Here is a 20,365-nt window from a genome sequence, read left to right as displayed (position 1 = left end):
AAGTAATAGGGTTTGTAAAATGTTATATAATTAGGGTTTACTGGTCTAGAGATAAAATAGTAAATTTAGTATAGTCTTATTGGGTTATCGGTTTAACCATTATCAAAAATCATAAAACCGAAAACCGAACCAATAACCCAATAAAAAAAGTTGTGAAACCATTTAATAACCGTTAGCCCAATAACTCAATATCAATAAATCAATAGTGTTTTTTTGATTCAATTTATTGGTTAAATCGATTTTTGCACACCCTATAGTAAAGTGACAAACTTGACCAAATAAGATTCCTTTTATCCTCAAGTACAAATGAAATCTTTTTCTGATTTAAGAGTAATTTCAGAGAGTTCATGTGCTTTTGTCCTCACATAATGATTAAATGACTCTTTAAATGTGGTTTTAGCCACATGTATTACCAAAGTAGTTTAACTACCCCTACAAGTAACCTCAATTATTACTAGCAAATGTGTCAAACTCAAACATCAAATAAATACCGTTTGTTCACTTTTATTTACTAAAATATTTTTTCTTATATCCTTAACATTAACTACTAATTTTTTAATATTATATTCCAATTTTAAAAAAATACTACTCCTCCTTCCGTCCCAAAATAAAGGGAAGGGAGGGGGGCCTCTTGATTTTCTTTTTCTAATTAGTAGGGGTATTTTAGGGATAACACATGTGTAGATACTCCCAAAACTGGGGATCTTAAAATATGTCTCATAAAAACAGAGATTTGAATGTGAGACAAATTTCAAAAGCAACAATCTTTTCGTATTCATTTGTTGGTAGTGAAATAGTTCCCCCCGTGACTTACTTATAAGTAGGGGCCAAGGAACCCCACTCACTGACACAGTACAATATGAAATCGCTTTTGTCAGTGAGCATTTTAACTTATACAAATTTAAATTTAATCGATTTCTAATATAAATATAAGTTAGGAATGTTTTATTAAAACCTAAATAAACCTGTGCGCCAACTCAAGACCCTTTGAAGACTGCACTTTCTTTATAATCTGCACTTTCATTTTCTTGTTTCTCACAATCACATTATACCAAGAATATAAATTTTGGGGATTAACAAAATTTATATTCAAGTATTTGGTATTCCACCATGGAATTGAATCATCCTCTGTTCTTCTCTCCTCTCTTCATGTTTCCAACATCTGTATTTTTCAACTTCTATTCTCTTTCTTCTTAATGCTTCTAACTTTCAACATCCAATTCAGAGCCATTCTTTAATGGACTAATGTACACAGCTTTCTCATATCTACCACACTTGTTCATTTATCTTCTGTTCCTTTTTTTGTAATGGCTACTGGGTTTTCTTCTACTATTGCCATTGTTGTCTTTCTTCTCTGTTTCTGTGTTTCTAATGTTGTTTTACAAAGAACAGAGGAGTACCCAGAAAGACAAATCTTGTTTTCTTTCAGGAGTTCTCTTGAAAATCCTTATCTTTTGTCTACATGGACCCCCACAATTTCACATTGCAAATGGGATGGTGTTTTCTGCCAAAATGGTCAAGTTGTTTCCCTTATTCTTTCTTCTTTGTCGCTCAAAGGGCCTATTTCACCCCACATTGCTTCATTGAAGAGTTTGAAAGTGTTGGATTTGAGTAATAACCAGTTGTCTGGTGAGTTACCAATTCATCTCAGTGAACTTTCTCTGTTAGAAACAATTAAACTTGGTTCTAACTGTCTTACTGGAGAAATACCGCCGGAGTTTGGACGGTTGACGGAGATGAAGTTACTTGACCTTTCAGGCAATGCACTGACCGGAAAAATTCCAGCCCAACTTGGTCACCTTACTAAGCTACAAGTTTTGGCACTTGGAAATAACCTTCTTTCTGGTTCTTTATCTGCAACACTTTTTACAAAGCTTCAATCTTTAACTTCTTTTGATGTTTCTAATAACACCCTTTCTGGTATTATTCCACCTGAAATTGGGGAATTGAGAAGCCTTACTGATCTTTACATTGGGGAAAACAGATTCTCTGGCCATTTGCCAGCAGAAATTGGTGAACTTTCAAGACTCGAGATTTTCTTGGCTCCTTCATGTTTACTTGAAGGTCCATTGCCTGAATCCATCTCAAAGTTGAAATCTTTGAAAAGATTTGACCTTTCTTATAACCCATTGAAGTGTTCAATCCCAAAAGCTATAGGTAGTCTTGAGAATTTGACTATACTGAACCTTGCTTACTCTGAGATCAATGGTTCAATACCTTCTGAGCTTGGAAAGTGTAGAAACTTGGTGTCTGTAATGCTTTCTTTTAACTCACTCTCTGGGTCTTTGCCTGAAGAACTTGCAGAGTTGCCTGTTCTATCCTTTTCTGCAGAAAACAATCAGCTTTCTGGTGCATTGCCTTCTTGGATTGGAAAATGGACACAAATGGATTCATTGTTGCTTTCGAGTAACCGGTTTTCTGGGAAAATTCCTGCTGAGATTGGGAATTGTTCTATGTTGAGTCATATTAGTTTGAGCAATAACTTACTGACTGGTCCAATACCTAAGGAGCTTTGCAATGCCGTGGCACTCGCGGATATTGAGCTTGGCAATAACTTTCTCACAGGCACCATTGATGACACATTTGTCAAGTGTGGCAATCTGAGTCAGTTGGGATTAATGGATAATAGTATTGCTGGGATGATTCCGGAGTATCTATCACAGCTTCCTTTGGTGGTTCTTGATTTGGATTCCAACAATTTGACAGGTCCAATTCCGGTGAGTCTCTGGAATTCGACTTATATGTTGGCTTTTTCTGCTGCGAATAACCGGTTATGGGGTACTCTACCGGTGGAGATTGGCAATGCTGTGTCATTGCAGAGTCTTGTTCTTAGTAACAATCAGATAACTGGTGTCATTCCTAAGGAGATTGGTAATTTAACCTCTCTTTCAGTGTTGAACTTGAATTCCAATCTTCTTGAAGGGTATATTCCTGATGAGTTGGGTGATTGTGTCTCTCTTACAACATTGAATATTGGGAATAACAGGCTGCGTGGGTTGATACCGGAGACACTGGGGCATCTGCCTCAGTTACAGTGTTTAGTCCTTTCACACAATGATCTTAGTGGTGCTATTCCTTCTAAGATTTCCAAGTATTACCGGCAAGTTAGTATCCCTGATTCGAGTTATGTGCAGCATCATGGAGTTTATGATCTGTCTCACAACAAATTGTCTGGCTCAATACCTGAAGAGCTAGGGAGTTGTGTTGTTATAGTGGATCTTTTGCTCAGCAATAACATGCTATCTGGAGAGATACCACGATCACTCGCCCACCTGGTGAACCTCACTACGTTAGACTTAACCGGGAATTTGTTAACAGGCACCATTCCAAAGGAATTTGGCAACTCACATAAGCTGCAAGGATTTTATCTGGGGAATAACCAGCTTACAGGATCAATCCCTGAAAGCATTGGCCAAGTAAATAGTTTGGTGAAGCTGAATTTGACAGGGAACATGCTTTCAGGTCCAATACCCTCAAGTTTTGGGAAGTTAAATGGGATGACTCACTTAGATTTGAGCTCAAATATACTTGACGGTGAACTTCCTCAGTCGCTTTCCAGGATGGTAAACCTTGTTGGCCTTTATGTTCAGCAGAACAGGCTTTCGAGCGGTCTAGATAAGCTATTCTCAAACTCTGCAGCATGGAGACTTGAGATTATTAATTTGGGTACTAACTCCTTCACTGGAGACTTGCCACCATCATTGGGCAACTTGTCGTATTTGACGTTTCTTGATCTCCATGCAAACAGTTTAACTGGTGAAATTCCAGTTGAGCTAGGAAATCTTGTGCAACTTGAGTATTTGGATGTCTCAGGTAACAGTCTCTCTGGCCAAATTCCCGAAACAATATGTGCCCTTCCCAATTTAGATATACTAAATTTTACGGATAACAAACTGAAAGGAGCTATACCGAGGAATGGAATTTGCCAGAATCTTTCAAAAGTTTCAGTGGCTGGGAACAAAGATCTCTGCGGGGGGATCGTGGCTCTAAAATGCCCTGCCAATAGTTTTGTTAAAAGATCATTGTTGTTTAATGTCTGGGGAATCTTATCAGTGGTGGCTGGGACTATACTTATCACTCTTACTATTGTCATTGTGATAAGGATATGGGTTAATAGAAGCAGCAGAAAGAGTGATCCCGAGGAGGCCGAGGATAGCAAACTTGACAGTGATGATCAGCACCTTTATTTCTTAGGCAGCAGCAAGTCGAAAGAGCCTCTTAGCATCAATGTGGCCATGTTTGAGCAGCCTCTTCTCAAGCTGACCTTGGTTGATCTTCTTGAAGCCACCAACAACTTTTGCAAGACTAAAATTGTTGGTGATGGAGGGTTTGGAACTGTCTATAAGGCTACTTTACCTAATGCTAAGACAGTTGCAGTTAAGAAGCTAAACCAAGCAAAAACTCAGGGTCACCGCGAATTTTTAGCTGAAATGGAAACTCTAGGCAAAGTGAAACATCGAAATCTTGTTCCTTTGCTTGGGTACTGTTCTTATGGTGAGGACAAAGTGCTTGTTTACGAGTATATGGTTAACGGGAGCTTGGACCATTGGCTGAGAAACCGTACTGGAACACTTGATGTGCTGGATTGGAGCAAACGACTTAAGATTGCTGTAGGTGCTGCTCGTGGTTTGGCATTTCTTCATCATGGATTCACACCACACATTATTCACAGGGACATTAAACCAAGTAACATCTTGCTCAACGAAGACTTTGAGGCCAAAGTTGCAGATTTTGGGTTGGCAAGGTTGATCAGCGCCTGTGAGACGCATGTAAGCACTGATATTGCTGGTACATTCGGTTACATTCCTCCCGAGTATGGGCAGACATGGCAGTCTACAACAAAAGGAGATGTTTATTCTTTCGGAGTGATCCTTCTTGAATTGCTGACAGGGAAAGAGCCAACAGGACCGGATTTCAAAGATGTCGAAGGTGGAAACTTGGTTGGTTGGGTACTCCAGAAGATCAAGAAAGGTCATTCAGCTGATGTTCTTGATCCAACAATACTTGATGCAGATTCAAAGCAGATGATGCTTCAGACATTACAGATTGCTGCAATATGTCTCTCTGATAATCCGGCTAATCGCCCGTCTATGCTCCATGTCTTCAAGTTCTTGAAAGGAATCAATGGGGAATAAATCATCACTCTGTTATCTCATATGTCTAGTTTTATCTTTTAATCTTGTTATTGTTATTAAGCATATGTTAATAATCATTAGTCATTATGTAAAACATAGTCTTTAATCATTATCTCCATTTCCCCTTTTCAGAATGAAATCACTGCATTTAGCCTCTAATCAAATATCCATGTTTTTCATGAATGTATCAAATTCACAACCTATGATACATGATGGTCGTTATTTGAGCTGAGGGTCTTTTGAAAACAATATCTTTACTTCCATTATGTTGGTATAAGGTTGTGTACACTTCTAGTTCCTTTCTCGAACCTTACTTACTTGTGGAAACACATTGGATATGTTGTTGATACAGTATAGATTAATTAAAATTTTGTAAAAAGTGGTTTTATTTTTGTCTTTAAGAGGTGTTTGACCTATTCATAGTACATGTGGTTATAGGGATTATGATTGTTTATTACTTGTGACAGAAACTCGAAAACATTAAAAAGAAACGGCGATTATTTAATACTACTAAATGTGTAGTATCATAGAGGTGAGTTTAGAGTGTGGTGTACTGTTTTCTAGTCAACAAAACATAATTGGGGTAGTTGGAGTAACATAGATGAAGAGGCATTTAAGAATATAAAGCAAATAATCAAACAAATTAACAACACTGAAGTAAGGCTATACAGTCAATTTCACCATGTTGATTCCTTAAATTATTCAAAAGTGAAGAAAATCACTACTAAAAAATCATTATTTTTCTATTGAAAAATGTTTGGTGACTATTTCCACCATTTTTTCGATTGAATCGGCATTTCATTTATGTGAGAGTTTGTTTCTCACTATGCATTTTCCTAGTGAACAGATTCAGTAGAAAATGAGTTAAAAGGCCATGATTATTGGTCTATGTATGTGTTAAGAGTAATGTGGCTGTGTATATTACTTAAGTTGAAAATGTATATAAGTCAAAGAAAGTGGTAAAGGAAAAGTGATAAAGAAGAGGTATTACTAATATTATTGTTGGCTAAGTGTGTCTTATCATTCTACACACAAGCTGTGTCCTATTTATAGCTATTGACTGCTCTAGGCCTTAGCCATTTTCTCCTACTCACTATCACAAATTAGCTGTCGTGATTTAAAAAAATAATTATATCAAATTATTTGTCAGTTTTAGAAATTAAACATAGAATTAATTGTTATTTTTTCATTTTATTCTTAATAAAAATGGTTCTTGAGGACTACAAACACCTCAAAAAAAAGTAAATATTTAATTAAGAGACTGCCTCTAGTCCATATTAAGTGAATTGTTAAGACTTTTTCCATAGTTCAAAATAAGTGAACTATTCAAAGTTAGAGAAATTTTGTGACTTTTCTATATTTACCCTTCATTTAATGAGATTCTTAACTACTTTACATTTTTTAGTATAATATATAGTTTGAGGATAATCATAAGAGTAATAGTATGTCTTTAAATATTTTTCTGAAGGAATATCTCATACCCAAATAATTCACTTAATATTTACTAGATAGAGTATATCAAAAGACATAATGAGAGAAAAACAATCAAATTTAATTTACGGGAAAATTATGCGCTTAAGCAAACTTGTACTACTTAATTAGTCATCATAGCTATAGTTTGCTACCTGTATCGGAGAGAGAAGCTGAGTCGGGATGAGGGAATTGTTTCTATGCTTTTCTCAAATACCACTCGCGACTAACATTAACCATTAATTGTGTTCTAACTTCGAGTTTGTATAATTAGCCACGTTTGTATAATTCACCACATTTGTATAATTCACAACTAACAATTCTTCGTTTGATTTGTATTTGTATATGATGATGATTTCCTTTGGTTTTTTAGTTTTATCACCATATACTTTCAATCTTTTTGTGTATAAATTTTTAAAGTTTATATAAACTTGTAGTTTTTAGATTTTGTATAATATAATTTATATAACTATTTAAAGTTCATATGTTTATATTTGTATTAATTCGTTAATTCGAGTTTTATCATATTTGTATAAATTCCAGACTTTATATTACTCAATTATACAAAAACACGCTAATTATATAAACGTACCAGCGAATTATACAAACGAGATGCGAATTATACAAATTATTGTCCTCTCTCGATCGCCTCTCTCCTCCTCTCCCAATCTCGCTCGCCTCTCTCTATCTCGCTCGCCAGATATACAAATACATATGGATACCAGTTACATATTTACAATTATCTAACCGATATACATATACAATTCACATCTCTCCCTCTCGCTCACCACTCTCCTCCCTATAACATGTAGCTACAAATCGTAATTAGCAAACTATAGCTATGGAGCGTGATTAAGCTATTTTTGAGTGGATATATGCGAAAGTTCCTCTTAATTTACTCCCCCTATTTCATTTAATTTGTAATCATGGGTTGAACTAATGAGTCATATACAAGCCCATATGCTATGCTAATTCTTTGGGCTTAGAAAATACTCCATGAAGGCTAAAGTCCATCTTATAAGCTTAAAAATCTACTTTAGCTACCAGTAGTGACCAACTTAATTCTAATTGCAAAAATTAATTGTCCTTTGACGTTTGACAGTATTATAGAATAGTTGCCAACAAACCAACAAAAAAATAAATCTTGTGTGTCAATTTTTCTAAATAGGAATATCTCAGTATAGCAAACAAATTAAAATTCCTATCTACTGAAGCACTAGTTTAGGGAAGCAAATGAAGTTGTCAACAAGTTTGCTTCCTTAAGTCACTCCCAAAGTTGGTCTCCATAAATAAATTATGTACACCTTTGAGCCATCTACAAGAATCAATTCTTGGGATTCACGCCGGAAAATCCTATATTGGGGTAAAATGCTTCCTAACAAAGGTAATTTCATACCCAGAAAGACTCAAACTTGAGACCTCTGATTAAGGAACCTGAAGAATGAATTCTATTCATACACTACTTATAGGTTTTTTGTTTTTGGGAGATATTCCACCTCTATTAGTACAAGATGGACCTCATTTAATGTTGTGTATATGCCAAGACACATGTAATCACTCTTTATCTTCTTTTGTTTTTGATTGTGATTGTATTTAGGACGAATAAATTGATAACTTCTTTAAAAAAATTATGTAGATACACACATGATAAAATGTTCTTATTAAACACTTTTTTAAATTTTGGAAAAACTTATATGCCTGTTCTCAACTGTCAATAATGTAGATAATAGCAAAAAATATATCACCCCTTTGACTATACACAGCAAGGTCAAATTGAACATGGCCCAGCTAGTATGCTTCCAGTTCACGATTTTCCAGCTCTTAACTTCATTTTAACAAATTAACCCCAAAAAGTTAAACAACTTTTTGGGTTCTATCACACTTATATATTTTCATAATCCCTTTCTCCCAAAAAATATTGAACAATTGACAACGAAGTTTGTAACTAATTTCAATTTTTTCGAGTAGCATTTTGATTTTCTTGTATGGATGCTATTCTCTATAGGAATTTTTTCGAACTATATATATCATAACATTTTGAATTATTTTATAATACATAGTTCTGTTTTTGGTTTAATTGTTAGTCATTGAGGATGGGGAATAAGCCTTATAATTTGAATTTTCGAAAATGTAGATTAGTAAGGATTATGAGTTCATTTCAACTTGTGCTAGGGGGGCTTGTTATATTTGTAAGTCTTTCGACTTTATTTAGCTTCTATTCTGTTGGATTTTTCATGCATAATGAAGATATATGTCGCCATTTCTATGGCGTGTATGATGATTTTGACATTAGATCATTATCTGCTCGTGTTGATGAAGTTCTTAATAAGATGGAAACTCTACAAGACAAGCTAGAATTGATGGTAAAGCAGATGGACAAAGCTAAAGTTGACGAGTTGTCTAGTAGCAACATTTCGAGATTGGAGTACAAGAGATTGTTAGAAGAAGATGTGATTAGGCCTCTGTCTTCCGCGCAAATTGCCCTTAGGCAAATTAGGTTGCCAAGAGTTGAAGGAATTGGAAGTGTTAAAGAAGATCCTTTGATTAATACGTTTGTGATTGAGGAGATCAGGAAGTATATAACACCTAAGGTGAATAGAAATGGAAATGTTAATGTCTATGGTATACCGATGATTTATAACACGATAGGGCATGCGTGTGTTTTGATGAAGAAAGAGTTGGAAGAATATATGGATTACGAAATTGGATCATATTGTAAAGATGATTGGAATTTGGCTCAAAAGCTAATGTTAAATGGTTGTGATCCTTTGCCTAGGAGGAGATGTTTGGCGAGGGCATCTAAGCTTTATAAGAAGCCTTACCCTATTGACAAGTCCCTTTGGACAATCCCAGATGGTAGAAATATTCGATGGAGCAATTACAAGTGCAGGAATTTCGAGTGTTTATTGAGAAAGAACTCGAAAAAAGGGTTTGAAATGGACAAGGAAAAGGTAAAATGGGTAACAAACTCCTCTGTTCCTGTGGATTTCTTGATCAAAGATGTTTTGGGAATTAAGGCAGGGGAGATCAGAATTGGCCTTGATTATGGCGTTGGGACGGGGACTTTTGCTGCAAGAATGAGAGAACATAATGTGACAATCATCTCAACTGCCATGAATCTCGAGGCTCCATTCAGCGAGACAATAGCACTAAGGGGTCTCATGCCATTATACGTGACATTGAACCAACGTCTACCTTTTTTTGATAACACGATGGATTTGATCCATACGATAGGACTAATGGATGGTTGGATTGATCTGCAGCTATTGGATTTCATCCTTTTTGATTGGGATCGCATTTTAAGACCAGGAGGATTGTTATGGATCGATCGATTCTTTTGTAATAGGAGGGATGTTGATGACTTCATGTACATGTTCTTGCAATTCAGATACAAAAAACACAAGTGGGCTATTTCTCCCAAGTCTAAAGATGAAGTTTATTTTTCTGCATTGTTGGAGAAACCTCAAAGATCTTGATAATTATTAGTAAATTATAAGCATTTACATCCATCTTTTATTGTGTAAACTCTGAAGGTTTTTTTTATGTTCAAATTAATTACTTTGGTCTCCATGCTGGGAAAATGCATAATTCACATTTGTTCAACTCTGAAGTCTAGTATAAAATGTTTAAGACTTGTGAACTGTGGTCCTCTATTGTAAATTGTGATGGCATTTGATTAATACAGGGCTAAATTATGCATTATAATAATAGAAACTCGGGTAATTCGCAATCGCTATTCTTTAGGTACACATCAAATAAATTTGCTCTTCTTTGTAACCCACACCGGCTAAATATGCAAATCTGATGTAACAAGCTCAATTAATTACTCCCCTGTCCCAATTTATGTGACTTACTTTCCTTTTTAGTCAGTCCCAAAAAGAATGACACATTTATATATTAAGTAACAATTTAACTATAAAATGTCTATTTTACCCTTAATGAAATGATTTACAGTCACACAAATTTCTATCATTCATTTTGGACCACAAATTTTAAGTCTTCCTTTCTTTCTTAAATTCCGTACCGAGTCAAACTACCTCACATAAAATGAAACAAAAGAAGTATAAAATATCACATGATGCACGGTGCACTTACTCAGTCATCCTTATTGGGTAGCATTGAACAAGACAAAACTAAATATGCCTACTCTATCTTCTCTCCACTTCACTTGTGAAATTACAATAGGTATGTCGCTATATTTGTTGGAAAAAATGTCACATCTAAGTTTTCTACTTTAAATGAACTTGAATTCTTAATCAAAACTATAAATGTTATACTCCTATTGAATAATATTACTCTCTTTGTTCTTATTTATGCGATGATATGATATTTAATTAATTACAAAGTTTAAAATAATAGGAAGATGCTTTAAAATAAGTTGTTTAAAATAAATTATAAATATTAATGTAATTAATTAGTATTATATTAAAAATAATTAAAAGTTAAAGATGCCATTATTTTATGAATCGAATAAAAACATATTGCGTAATTTGATAAAAAGTGTGCTAATATACGTACAAATTAGTCACCTTACCGAACAAAATTAATGAATCCTGCTAGCTATTCAAACGCATGAACACTATCTCTTTCCAAGGATCTGAAATTACTAGTCTATAACAACTTATTGTGTTAAAAGTATCCAAAATATGTTATTTAATCATTTTGTGTATCATTTTACTTGTATATACGATATTTTTATCGACAAAAGATGTCCAGTTGGACACCCTGACAACCATATAGCTACGCCATTGATCCCACGTGAGACGTTAGGCATACAGGATCTCTTTACACTATGATTTTGAGCCAAATCAATAAGGACAATACTCCTCTATTCAATAATAGTTATCAATTATTGACTTGACATAAGGATTCAGAAGCACTACATGATACAGATAATTTTACCAAAACACCTTTACTTAATATAAGTCATTTAAACATTGAAAAATCAATAGTATTTAATAGCAAGGATAGAATAGATATAAAATAGTAAATTATTTATTGATTTTATAAAGTGGACAAATATTATTAAACATTTCAAATAGTATAGAGGATAAGTAAAAATGAACAGAGAGAGCATCAAAAACACTTATCAATCCCAATATCCATCTCTTTTCAGAAATAGGTCAGTCCCAGAGGTTTTAAATGAATGTATTTGGTTGGATTTTGAGTGATTAATTTAATTAATCATGTTTAACTAATTCATAGTTACCATTTACCATGTATCATATGCAAAACAAATAAAATAAAATAAATGGGCTCACCCTAAATTAATTAACTAAATAATAGTCTTTCAATTAATTATGTGTTTAACTATATTATAATAAACAATCTAGCAAATGAACGTTAATGTTAAATGGCTAAATACCACATTAATAATAGCTACAGACCTACATACTTTGGAAATAATAATTAAATAAAAGAATAAACAATTAAACAAACAAAGAATAAATAATTAACAAATAGTAATAAATAATTAAGAAAATATTACTAATAATTAAGAAAGAGTAATTAAACAAAGAAAAAATAGGCACTGCCATTTATAAAATGAAAACGAAAAAAAAAATTGTATTTCCAATGTTAACAAAAAGGACTAAATTTTTCGATAATCGAGACAAACAAGTAAATAAATATTTATATAAGCCTAATATTTCCCTCGTATAGCATACTCAATTAAATTCCATCGATCATAACAATGGTTAAGCCTAATTCATTGTTGAAACTTTATATATAACACACTTAAGGGGTCGTTTGGTAGGAAGTATTAGAAGAAATAGATCATATATTATGTATGATATTATTTAGTACTATGTTTGATAGGAATTTTGATCTATGCATAACTAATTCATGGATCAGTTATACAACATACATGGTATTATATGATGTATTACTCATACCTCCCATTTGGTGGTATTAGTAATACATAGGTTTTAATACCATGGGATTATCTATGTAAAGACAAAAATATCCCTCAAATTCTTTTAATCATTTTTATTTATTTTCTTGATTTTATATTTTATATTTATATTAGTAAATTTATTTAAATAATTTAGCTTACAAAATTTATTATTTTAGAAGAGTTGTATATTACTCAAAAGATTATTCAACTTTGAGAATTTATCAAGTAAAGTCACATTGAACTTTGTTTTGTGTCGATAAACTCACTCAACTTAGATATTTCTATCAATAAATCACTCAATTAAATTTAACTTCAAATATAGGATAATTAGGCCAAAGAAATTATTTTGTATGTAATAAAATTATGGACCCAACAAAGAAATTAATTATTTAGATTAAAAAGGACTCAAAGTTAAAGTGGAATTTCTAATTAATTCGGAATTCCATCTATTTTTATTTTTTTTATAACTAGGGTTGTAAATAGGATAAGCTGAGAAATAAAATAATGGATTGTCTATAACACACTATAACATGTATCATAAAAGGAACCAAAACAGAAAACATCCTCAGTGTTCCTGAATTTTTTCGAACAACACTGTAATTATAGCAACACTCCATTTATGAAAAGAAAAAAAAAACAAAGTAATAACCTTAATTAATTTCAAAGCAATTGAATTTTGATAATCCGAGCTCTAAAAATTTAGTAATAAGAAAAAAATAATATTTTCCAATTCTTTTCTATCTCGGCTCAATTAAATAAAATAGAAAATTCTACAACAATTCAAGGGTATAATTGGTAGTTAACTTTTGTAAAAGTTTTAATCCAAACCCAAAATTAACTGGGAAGCAATGAACCAAACACTTGATAAAAATAACATCTGCATTACTAATTCCTGCATTACTAATCCCTGCGTTATAATACTTTGTACCAAGCGATAGTGCCGGCAAAATGAGCTCATATTTTGGTAACCCGCCCAATCCGTCCATATTTTAATGGGTTGGGTGAGTGACTTTTTACATGGGTAAAATATGGGTTGATACCCATATTCAATCCATAAAAATATGGGTAAAATATGGATTAGCCAAATGAGTTAAGCTTCTAACTTTTATTCACTCAAAATTCATGATATCACTAAAAAAATTGTAACTTCTCTTTCTTTTTATGTTCTTCTGTAGAACTAATTATTTTTCTCTATAATTGAAAAGGTGAAGTCTTTGGCCCTCCCGAAATATATATTTTAAATGTACATTTATTTTGTTAATTATAATTATGTTTTTAGATTTTTTTAATTTTATATTGGATAATAAATAATAGTGTAAAATAAGCAAATCATGTATTAGTATTGACATTGCTTAAGCCTTAAAGTGCATTAAGCATGTTTTAGTCCTAAATGCGACTATTCATTTACTTTGAAATTAAAAATATTTTCCCCTTGTTATACATAAACTTATTTTATATTGAAAAGTTGAGATTTTTTTATTATTATTATGATACAATAAAACTAAATGAAGCATTTTCAACATTTTTCATCTAAAAAAAATTAAGATATTTTCTCCATGTTAAATTCTTAAGTAGAGTACTATTTACTCATGAAAATATGGATAAAATATGAGTAAACTAGTATTTTACTCAATCCAATTGTTACCCAATCCATTTTTTCCCATATCAAATATGAACGGATTTAATTATTACCCATTTTATGTTGACCCATTTTCAACCCGTCCAAACTTGATCCAATTCGTTCATTTGCCACCACTAAACACACTAAATAAATGATAATAGTAGAATAGTACTATAGGTTACAAAAAATCTTCTTTAAGTTACATGACAGACTTGTATTCCATTCATTTAATAGATAAATTACCAAAAAAAGTCACGAAAGGACATTCACCATTCACATTCGAATTTATAACAACTAAAATACATTTTTCCTTTCTTCTTTAATAGGCATTTGGCCATGAATTCGAAGTTATAACAACTTAATACATTTTTCCTTTTTCCTTTAAAATAGGCATTTGGGTATGAGATAAATGATATTGGATATATATTTTCTAGGTTCAATAATAGTAGTTGTTCAATTTTAAAAGACGTAATGATCTAATGGACCCTTATACTTGTATGTGTTTGTATTCTAAACTTTTCTACTTTATACTTTGTCAATTCGACTCTAAAACTTATTAAAACATAATATTTGAAAGCCCTCTGACCATTGATCAAACCTATGTGACATAAATATTGTTGAGTTGGAAAAATATGTGAATACACTCGCTTTCAAGCACGTAAATACACTATATTATATTTAAAAATATTATTTTTTTCATTAACCCTCTCCCACCCCCATCCCACCCTAATTTCTCTTCTTCTTCGGTATTGTTCCCACCCTTAACCCTAAAGTTTCTTCTATTTCTTCAATAAAATCACCCACCACACCTATTTTTTTTTTCTTCAAAATCACCCGTCATACATTCTCTTTTTCTTCTTCTTCTTCAACCCACTCTCCTCTTTGCAACAAATCAAAACCCCACCCTTAATATTTTTTTCAGCCCCCATTTTTCTAAATTTTTAGTGTTTTCTTTATTTTAAAAGTTGAAATCATTGTTTGTGTTAATTAGATTCAAAAAAGAGGTATGATATTGATTAACGTAAAGGGCTGATGATGGGTATTGAAAAACTTGAAAAATTCATTAATAAGCTTGAGAAACCTTGAAGAACAACAAATGGGTTTGTGAAATTAATTTGAATTTGTGTTAGTGAACTTGTAGTTGAAATTTCAAGTGAAATAAAGAAGAATTTCATCTATTTGACATGAATTTGATTGCTCAAATTGTGAGCATATATGTAGATTGAAGAATGTGACCATTTAAAAATTTCCAGAATTTACAAAAAAATATTTTTAATTTCTTATGTGTCATTGAAAAATGAAATGAAATTACACATGTAAGAGGTTGGATTATACATTTACTAATCTGATGAGAAAATAGTTTAAAATATAGTATTTTAACGAATTTAAGAGTTTAGTTGATAAAGTATCGAGTAGGAGAATTCAGAATACAAACGCATACAAAGTATAAGAGAATCAAATAGATTATTTTGCCACTTTAAAAATCAAATGATAATTTACTCCTTCATACTATTTTAACCTTTTGCGTTACAGCAAGTCCAAGTCTTAAATAAATTCCCTTCTCGTTGGGTTTCAGTTGCTAACATAAAAATTATCTCAAAGAAACTATTTTGATCAACTTTTTTCTTTGTAGTGGCAAAATTACAAAAGGATCAAGGATATAAACGTACCTTCCTTGCGCAATTTTCTGAAAAAGTTGTCCGCCGTCAGCTCTTTCAAAAGAGAGCAGTGGAAAACGATTAATTATTTACTGCTACAAAAGAAAGTAGTAGTAGTTTGTAACAAAGTAAATCAAAAAGGGTCTCAACCAAAGAAGCTTCTTCAAGATTAGTAATAGTCCCTAAGTCCCCCTCCCCACCCCACATAATTATCACCTCTTTCGATTTTGATCAGCTAATATAATCTCTAATCTAATCTAATTAAGGTTTCATCACATCAACAAAACTATCAATTACAAGTCCTTTGATTTCGTCCACCGCAATGTACCAGCCACGATCTCCCATCACTTTCACCGTTACTTTCCTGATCAGACGCTTCTGGTTTAACATCAGTTGTTCCAGGTTGCTGCAGCTGTAAATCCTGAGCATGATCATCCCTTGCTTCTTCCCCTTCCCTAACACGCTTCATGCCTATCGAGAAACCGAATAATCTCGCCTCCGGTTCCTCCAGGCTCTCGCCGTCCTCTACCGCCTTCACCTGTGATTCACCTAAGTACTGTTCCGTCCGTAACAGATCCAGTGGCTTCATCCCCGGCGAACTACTCTCCGCCGATTGATTACCGCTGCTGGAAGGCTGTGCGTAATTAGACATCATACCGTATATATTGCCGCAGAGCTTCTTCATACTGTTCAACTCTTTGTTGAGCTGTAAATTCTCCAATCTTAACCGTTCGTTTTCTCCTAAAAGCTCCGCTGTGCTCCCTGCAGATGAGTTTGATGATATAACTTGCTCTTCACAGGAATCCGAGGTAGATACCGTCACCGGAGGTTGAGCAGGCGGAGGTGGTGGCGGGGGTGGAGCAGCCACAATCGCCACCGCTGTTGTAGCAGCGGAAGGAGTAGCAATCGCTGTCACAACCTTTCGACGCTGGATATCAATTAAGTGACTTCTTTCACCTCTCCGGAAGCTGTCGTTTGCGAATTCCCATCGATCAGGTACGACTTTCCGAAATCCCTGCATAAAGCTTAATTTAATCCATATCCCTCAGGTCTAATGGATTTCAGATAAAAAGGAACTTACATAGGTGTTGAGCTGCCTAACGAAGCTAGAAAAATTATTATGCTTAAAATATTTAGGAAGCAAATCTTTAGCAAACTCCGTCGGATTCCACACGATGAAAGTAGATCCGTCTTCATTCCAAGAGATCACGTCGTCAATAGATTGATCCTCGATGAGCTGGTAGGTCTTTGTTAAAAACGGTGTCGGCACGGACCTCTGCGTTTCACTGGCCGTCGTCTCTCCTCTGTTCCGCTCTATTGGCTGTGGAGTCATATCTTCTTATCACCTGAAAAACTAATCAAGTCCGTATTGAATTCAACTCATCAAAAACCATTTTCCAGATAATATAATAATAGTAACACCAAAACTACGTACTTGAGTGAAGATCGATGATTCTATTCTCGCAGATCTGGAGCCAAAACTACAGAGAGTTCCGAGAAAGACGACCGTCGGAATTTTCGGTGATTCTAGAAGTTTCCGGCGCCACATAGAGGTGAGTGGGTGTGGGGTGGGTAGGAACAAGGAGAGATGGGAAGATAATTGGAAAATTCGAGAAGGAAGAAATAGAGATAAGGGGAAAATATTATATAAAAGAAAAAAGCGAGAGTAAAAAGAAAGAAGCAAAAGCTACATTATTATTAAAAACATAACTAAAGTAGTAGACAAACGTATTACCCTTTCGTGAAGCTTCTTTTGATGACAGGGCTCTACGCACCCACAGATGAATAGGCGATGTATTTGGGATACTCTAATTTATTATTTTAAACAAACAAAATAGAGTAAACAATATTTATTTATTTTAACATTTTGGTCCATAGGAATTGGTTTGGTAACGAAACTACTCAGCACCACTACGGTTTCATTTTACTTTATCCTAATACCAAAATTTACTATAGCAAATAAATATGTTTTTCTTTTCTTACTAGCTTTAGTATTAAATAATTATATAAGTAGTCAAATTTAGAATTTTAAAACTGAATAAAAATCATTTCTAATTAAATTTTTATTAATATAATGACTAATATGCAATTCATGTATCATGTATGCACATAATCGAAGACTCATGTGAACCTTGGACTCTTTACAGACCTAGGTCACTTTATGTATAAAAGTAATTAAGTCAAATCTCTATAGTAAAAGATTTAGTGCAAAATATAGAAGGATAAAGACTTACTTGATGTGAGAAAATATTTTTGAATGATCATATATATGATTAGAAAAGTCATACAATGAATAATATGACATAACTGAAATCTTAATGAATTAAGTCAAACATATATAATGATTCATTGATTTATTCATTATCAACCTGTTCACCTAAAAAAATAAGAGTAAATTAGTCTCGATATTATTATTATTTTTTGAAAGAGTGATCTTTTGGATACATCAAGCTTATTATCAGTTGAATTTAAAGTGATCGATATGGACTAATTGACATATCTATTTAGAGAACATAATTAAGCAGTAGATAAATTTATTTGAAAAAATTGTGTTGTTTTTATAGAACAAATACACTTTTAGTTATTTAATGGTAGTAGCCAAAGTATTTCTCAGTACTAAAAAGATTTTAGAGTTGGGTTACATCCAACTTTTATTTCAATCGCATGAGTACCTATTCTATAAACAATTTGTGATGTCAATATGTCTAGTTATTTAACTTTATACAAGTATAAATAGTGTCTATTATTTTGTATCTATTCAATATTAAAAGACATAACTATCAACTTAAATTATATTAAATTAATGCCGTTTATGTATTACGCGGATAGCACAGATTTGATGGGTTTGGCATGATCCATATAACTATTAACTGAAACTATGCTGCAACAACACATTTATGTATTACATCGATAATAGAGGTTTGGCATGATCTATATAAAAAAATTGGAGGAGAAATTATCTTTGGCATGAAGTAACATATGCCAGCGCACTTGTTTATTTTTGAAGAAAATAAGTTTGTATGATGGAAGTTGTGTTTGCCAGCTACGTGTGTGTCCTGTGCTATTTTTGGTAACGCAAAATAGGACGAAATACTGGGAATTTGGACTTTTTTGGCCTGGCCTAATCAACTTGCAACTCAATTATATCCTAAAGATTTTATCAGACGCTCTATTTTCATCGCCTCGATTTAAGGGATATTCGCTTTACTTATTTGCACTCTTGTTTCTTCTGCTTCTACATTTGTATCTGTATTACATAGATATGATTAAAATTGTATTTTCGTATTACATAGATATGATTAAAACTGTTTTTTTGAGAATTTTAATCATGTATAATTACTATAAATGAGTTTGTTAGATTTGAAACACTTTTAAAAGCTTCTAGGTCTTTTCAAAACACTATTTAGAAAATACATTTGTAGCACTTTTTAAAAACCTATAAATATTTTTAAATTAATTAATTTTTTCACCAAAAGTTTATTTTAAAATTTTGATTAAACAAGTACTTTTAAATGTTTAGTGAAATATTAAGTTGTTTAAAGATATTTTTTAAATTGATTAATCAAGTATAAATTGTTTCTTAACATAAATATTTTTTTTATAAGAAAAGCCTCATAAAATTAGCCATTTTACAGGCCCCATGTAATTAATTACAAAATAAATGATCCAGAATTCCAACCGTACTATTTAGAATTTCAAAATCCCTTCTCCCAAAGAAAAGAATTTAGAATTTCAAATTGCTGATTTTTTTTTTCTAGTGTAAAACTTGACACATAATTATTTTTTAAGAAAAGGCTCATCATTTTTTAAATTCGAAAAAACAGACTCATGTTGCAGGTGAAAAAATGTTTGTATTACGTGAAATATTACATTAAAGAATGATTAGTTACTACTAATGTTGATTAATGAATCTTTATTAAATTACATATAATTGAAAGTCTGTAATCACAAACATTTATAAAAGGAATATGGAGATATGTTATTTATTAATGTAACATCTTAGAATATTTCGATATTTCATTTATAATCTATAATTTACTTATTTGGTAAGATTATACAAAAAAATTGAAATATTTTTAACAGTTTCCACAACTTGTAGGGTCACATGTTTATAAAAAAAATATACAACTTAAGTAATTCAAATTGCATGTTCAAACAGAACTTTAACTTCAAATCAATTTAATTTCAAATCATGTTCAAACGTAATAGATTATCTTTCAAGATCTACATGTAGCCGGTAATTGTTATTTCTACCCATTATTATATGAACACTTTTCTTGCAATACTGGACATTAGGAAGGCAAAATGTAGCACTAAGAATAAGGAGAAAAACTTTTGCTATGTTGCTCTCCCATTGTGAAGGGAGGGTTCTCATCTATCTGGAAGACAATAGGATTGTAACCCGGGGCGGAGGTATCCTTGCCCTAATGGATGTCAAGCAACACCTCTTCGCCAGAAAATTATATCGTATATATATGTTAAATTTGTTTTGATTAATATATATATATATATACAACTTGTTACACCAACCATTTCTTTTTTCTTTTTGAACAACTAAAACAATATGCACATTACTAGCTTTCTC

The 20,365-nt window shown here is 32.5% G+C and overlaps 3 protein-coding genes across 3 annotated transcripts; 2 read left to right on the top strand and 1 right to left on the bottom strand.

Annotated features, from left to right (window-relative positions):
• The first annotated feature begins 1,092 nt into the window (after nt 1-1,092).
• Nucleotides 1,093-5,209, top strand: LOC125813209 (leucine-rich repeat receptor protein kinase EMS1). The gene has a single exon (XM_049492686.1). The coding sequence runs from the start codon at nt 1,308-1,310 to the stop codon at nt 5,133-5,135; it is 3,828 nt and encodes a 1,275-aa protein (XP_049348643.1). The 5' UTR covers nt 1,093-1,307; the 3' UTR covers nt 5,136-5,209.
• A 3,489-nt stretch (nt 5,210-8,698) lies between these two features.
• Nucleotides 8,699-10,081, top strand: LOC125813223 (probable methyltransferase At1g29790). Its single transcript, XM_049492701.1, has one exon. The coding sequence runs from the start codon at nt 8,699-8,701 to the stop codon at nt 10,079-10,081; it is 1,383 nt and encodes a 460-aa protein (XP_049348658.1).
• Nucleotides 10,082-15,713: 5,632 nt separating this feature from the next.
• On the bottom strand, nt 15,714-17,430 carry LOC125813233 (heat stress transcription factor B-2a-like). The gene is made up of 2 exons (XM_049492716.1): nt 16,862-17,430; nt 15,714-16,795 (listed from the first exon to the last, which is right to left on the bottom strand). Exons 1-2 carry the CDS (start codon nt 17,111-17,113, stop codon nt 16,070-16,072), a joined length of 978 nt encoding a protein of 325 aa, XP_049348673.1. The 5' UTR covers nt 17,114-17,430; the 3' UTR covers nt 15,714-16,069.
• Between the last annotated feature and the right edge of the window lie 2,935 nt (nt 17,431-20,365).

Source organism: Solanum verrucosum, unplaced genomic scaffold (genome assembly GCF_900185275.1).
Source record: "Solanum verrucosum unplaced genomic scaffold, falcon-dt-bn FXZP01000189.1, whole genome shotgun sequence".
In the NCBI taxonomy this organism is placed as follows: Eukaryota; Viridiplantae; Streptophyta; class Magnoliopsida; order Solanales; family Solanaceae; genus Solanum; species Solanum verrucosum.
Note: the sequence above shows the minus strand (reverse complement) of the source record. Positions and strands in the feature narration are given on the sequence as shown.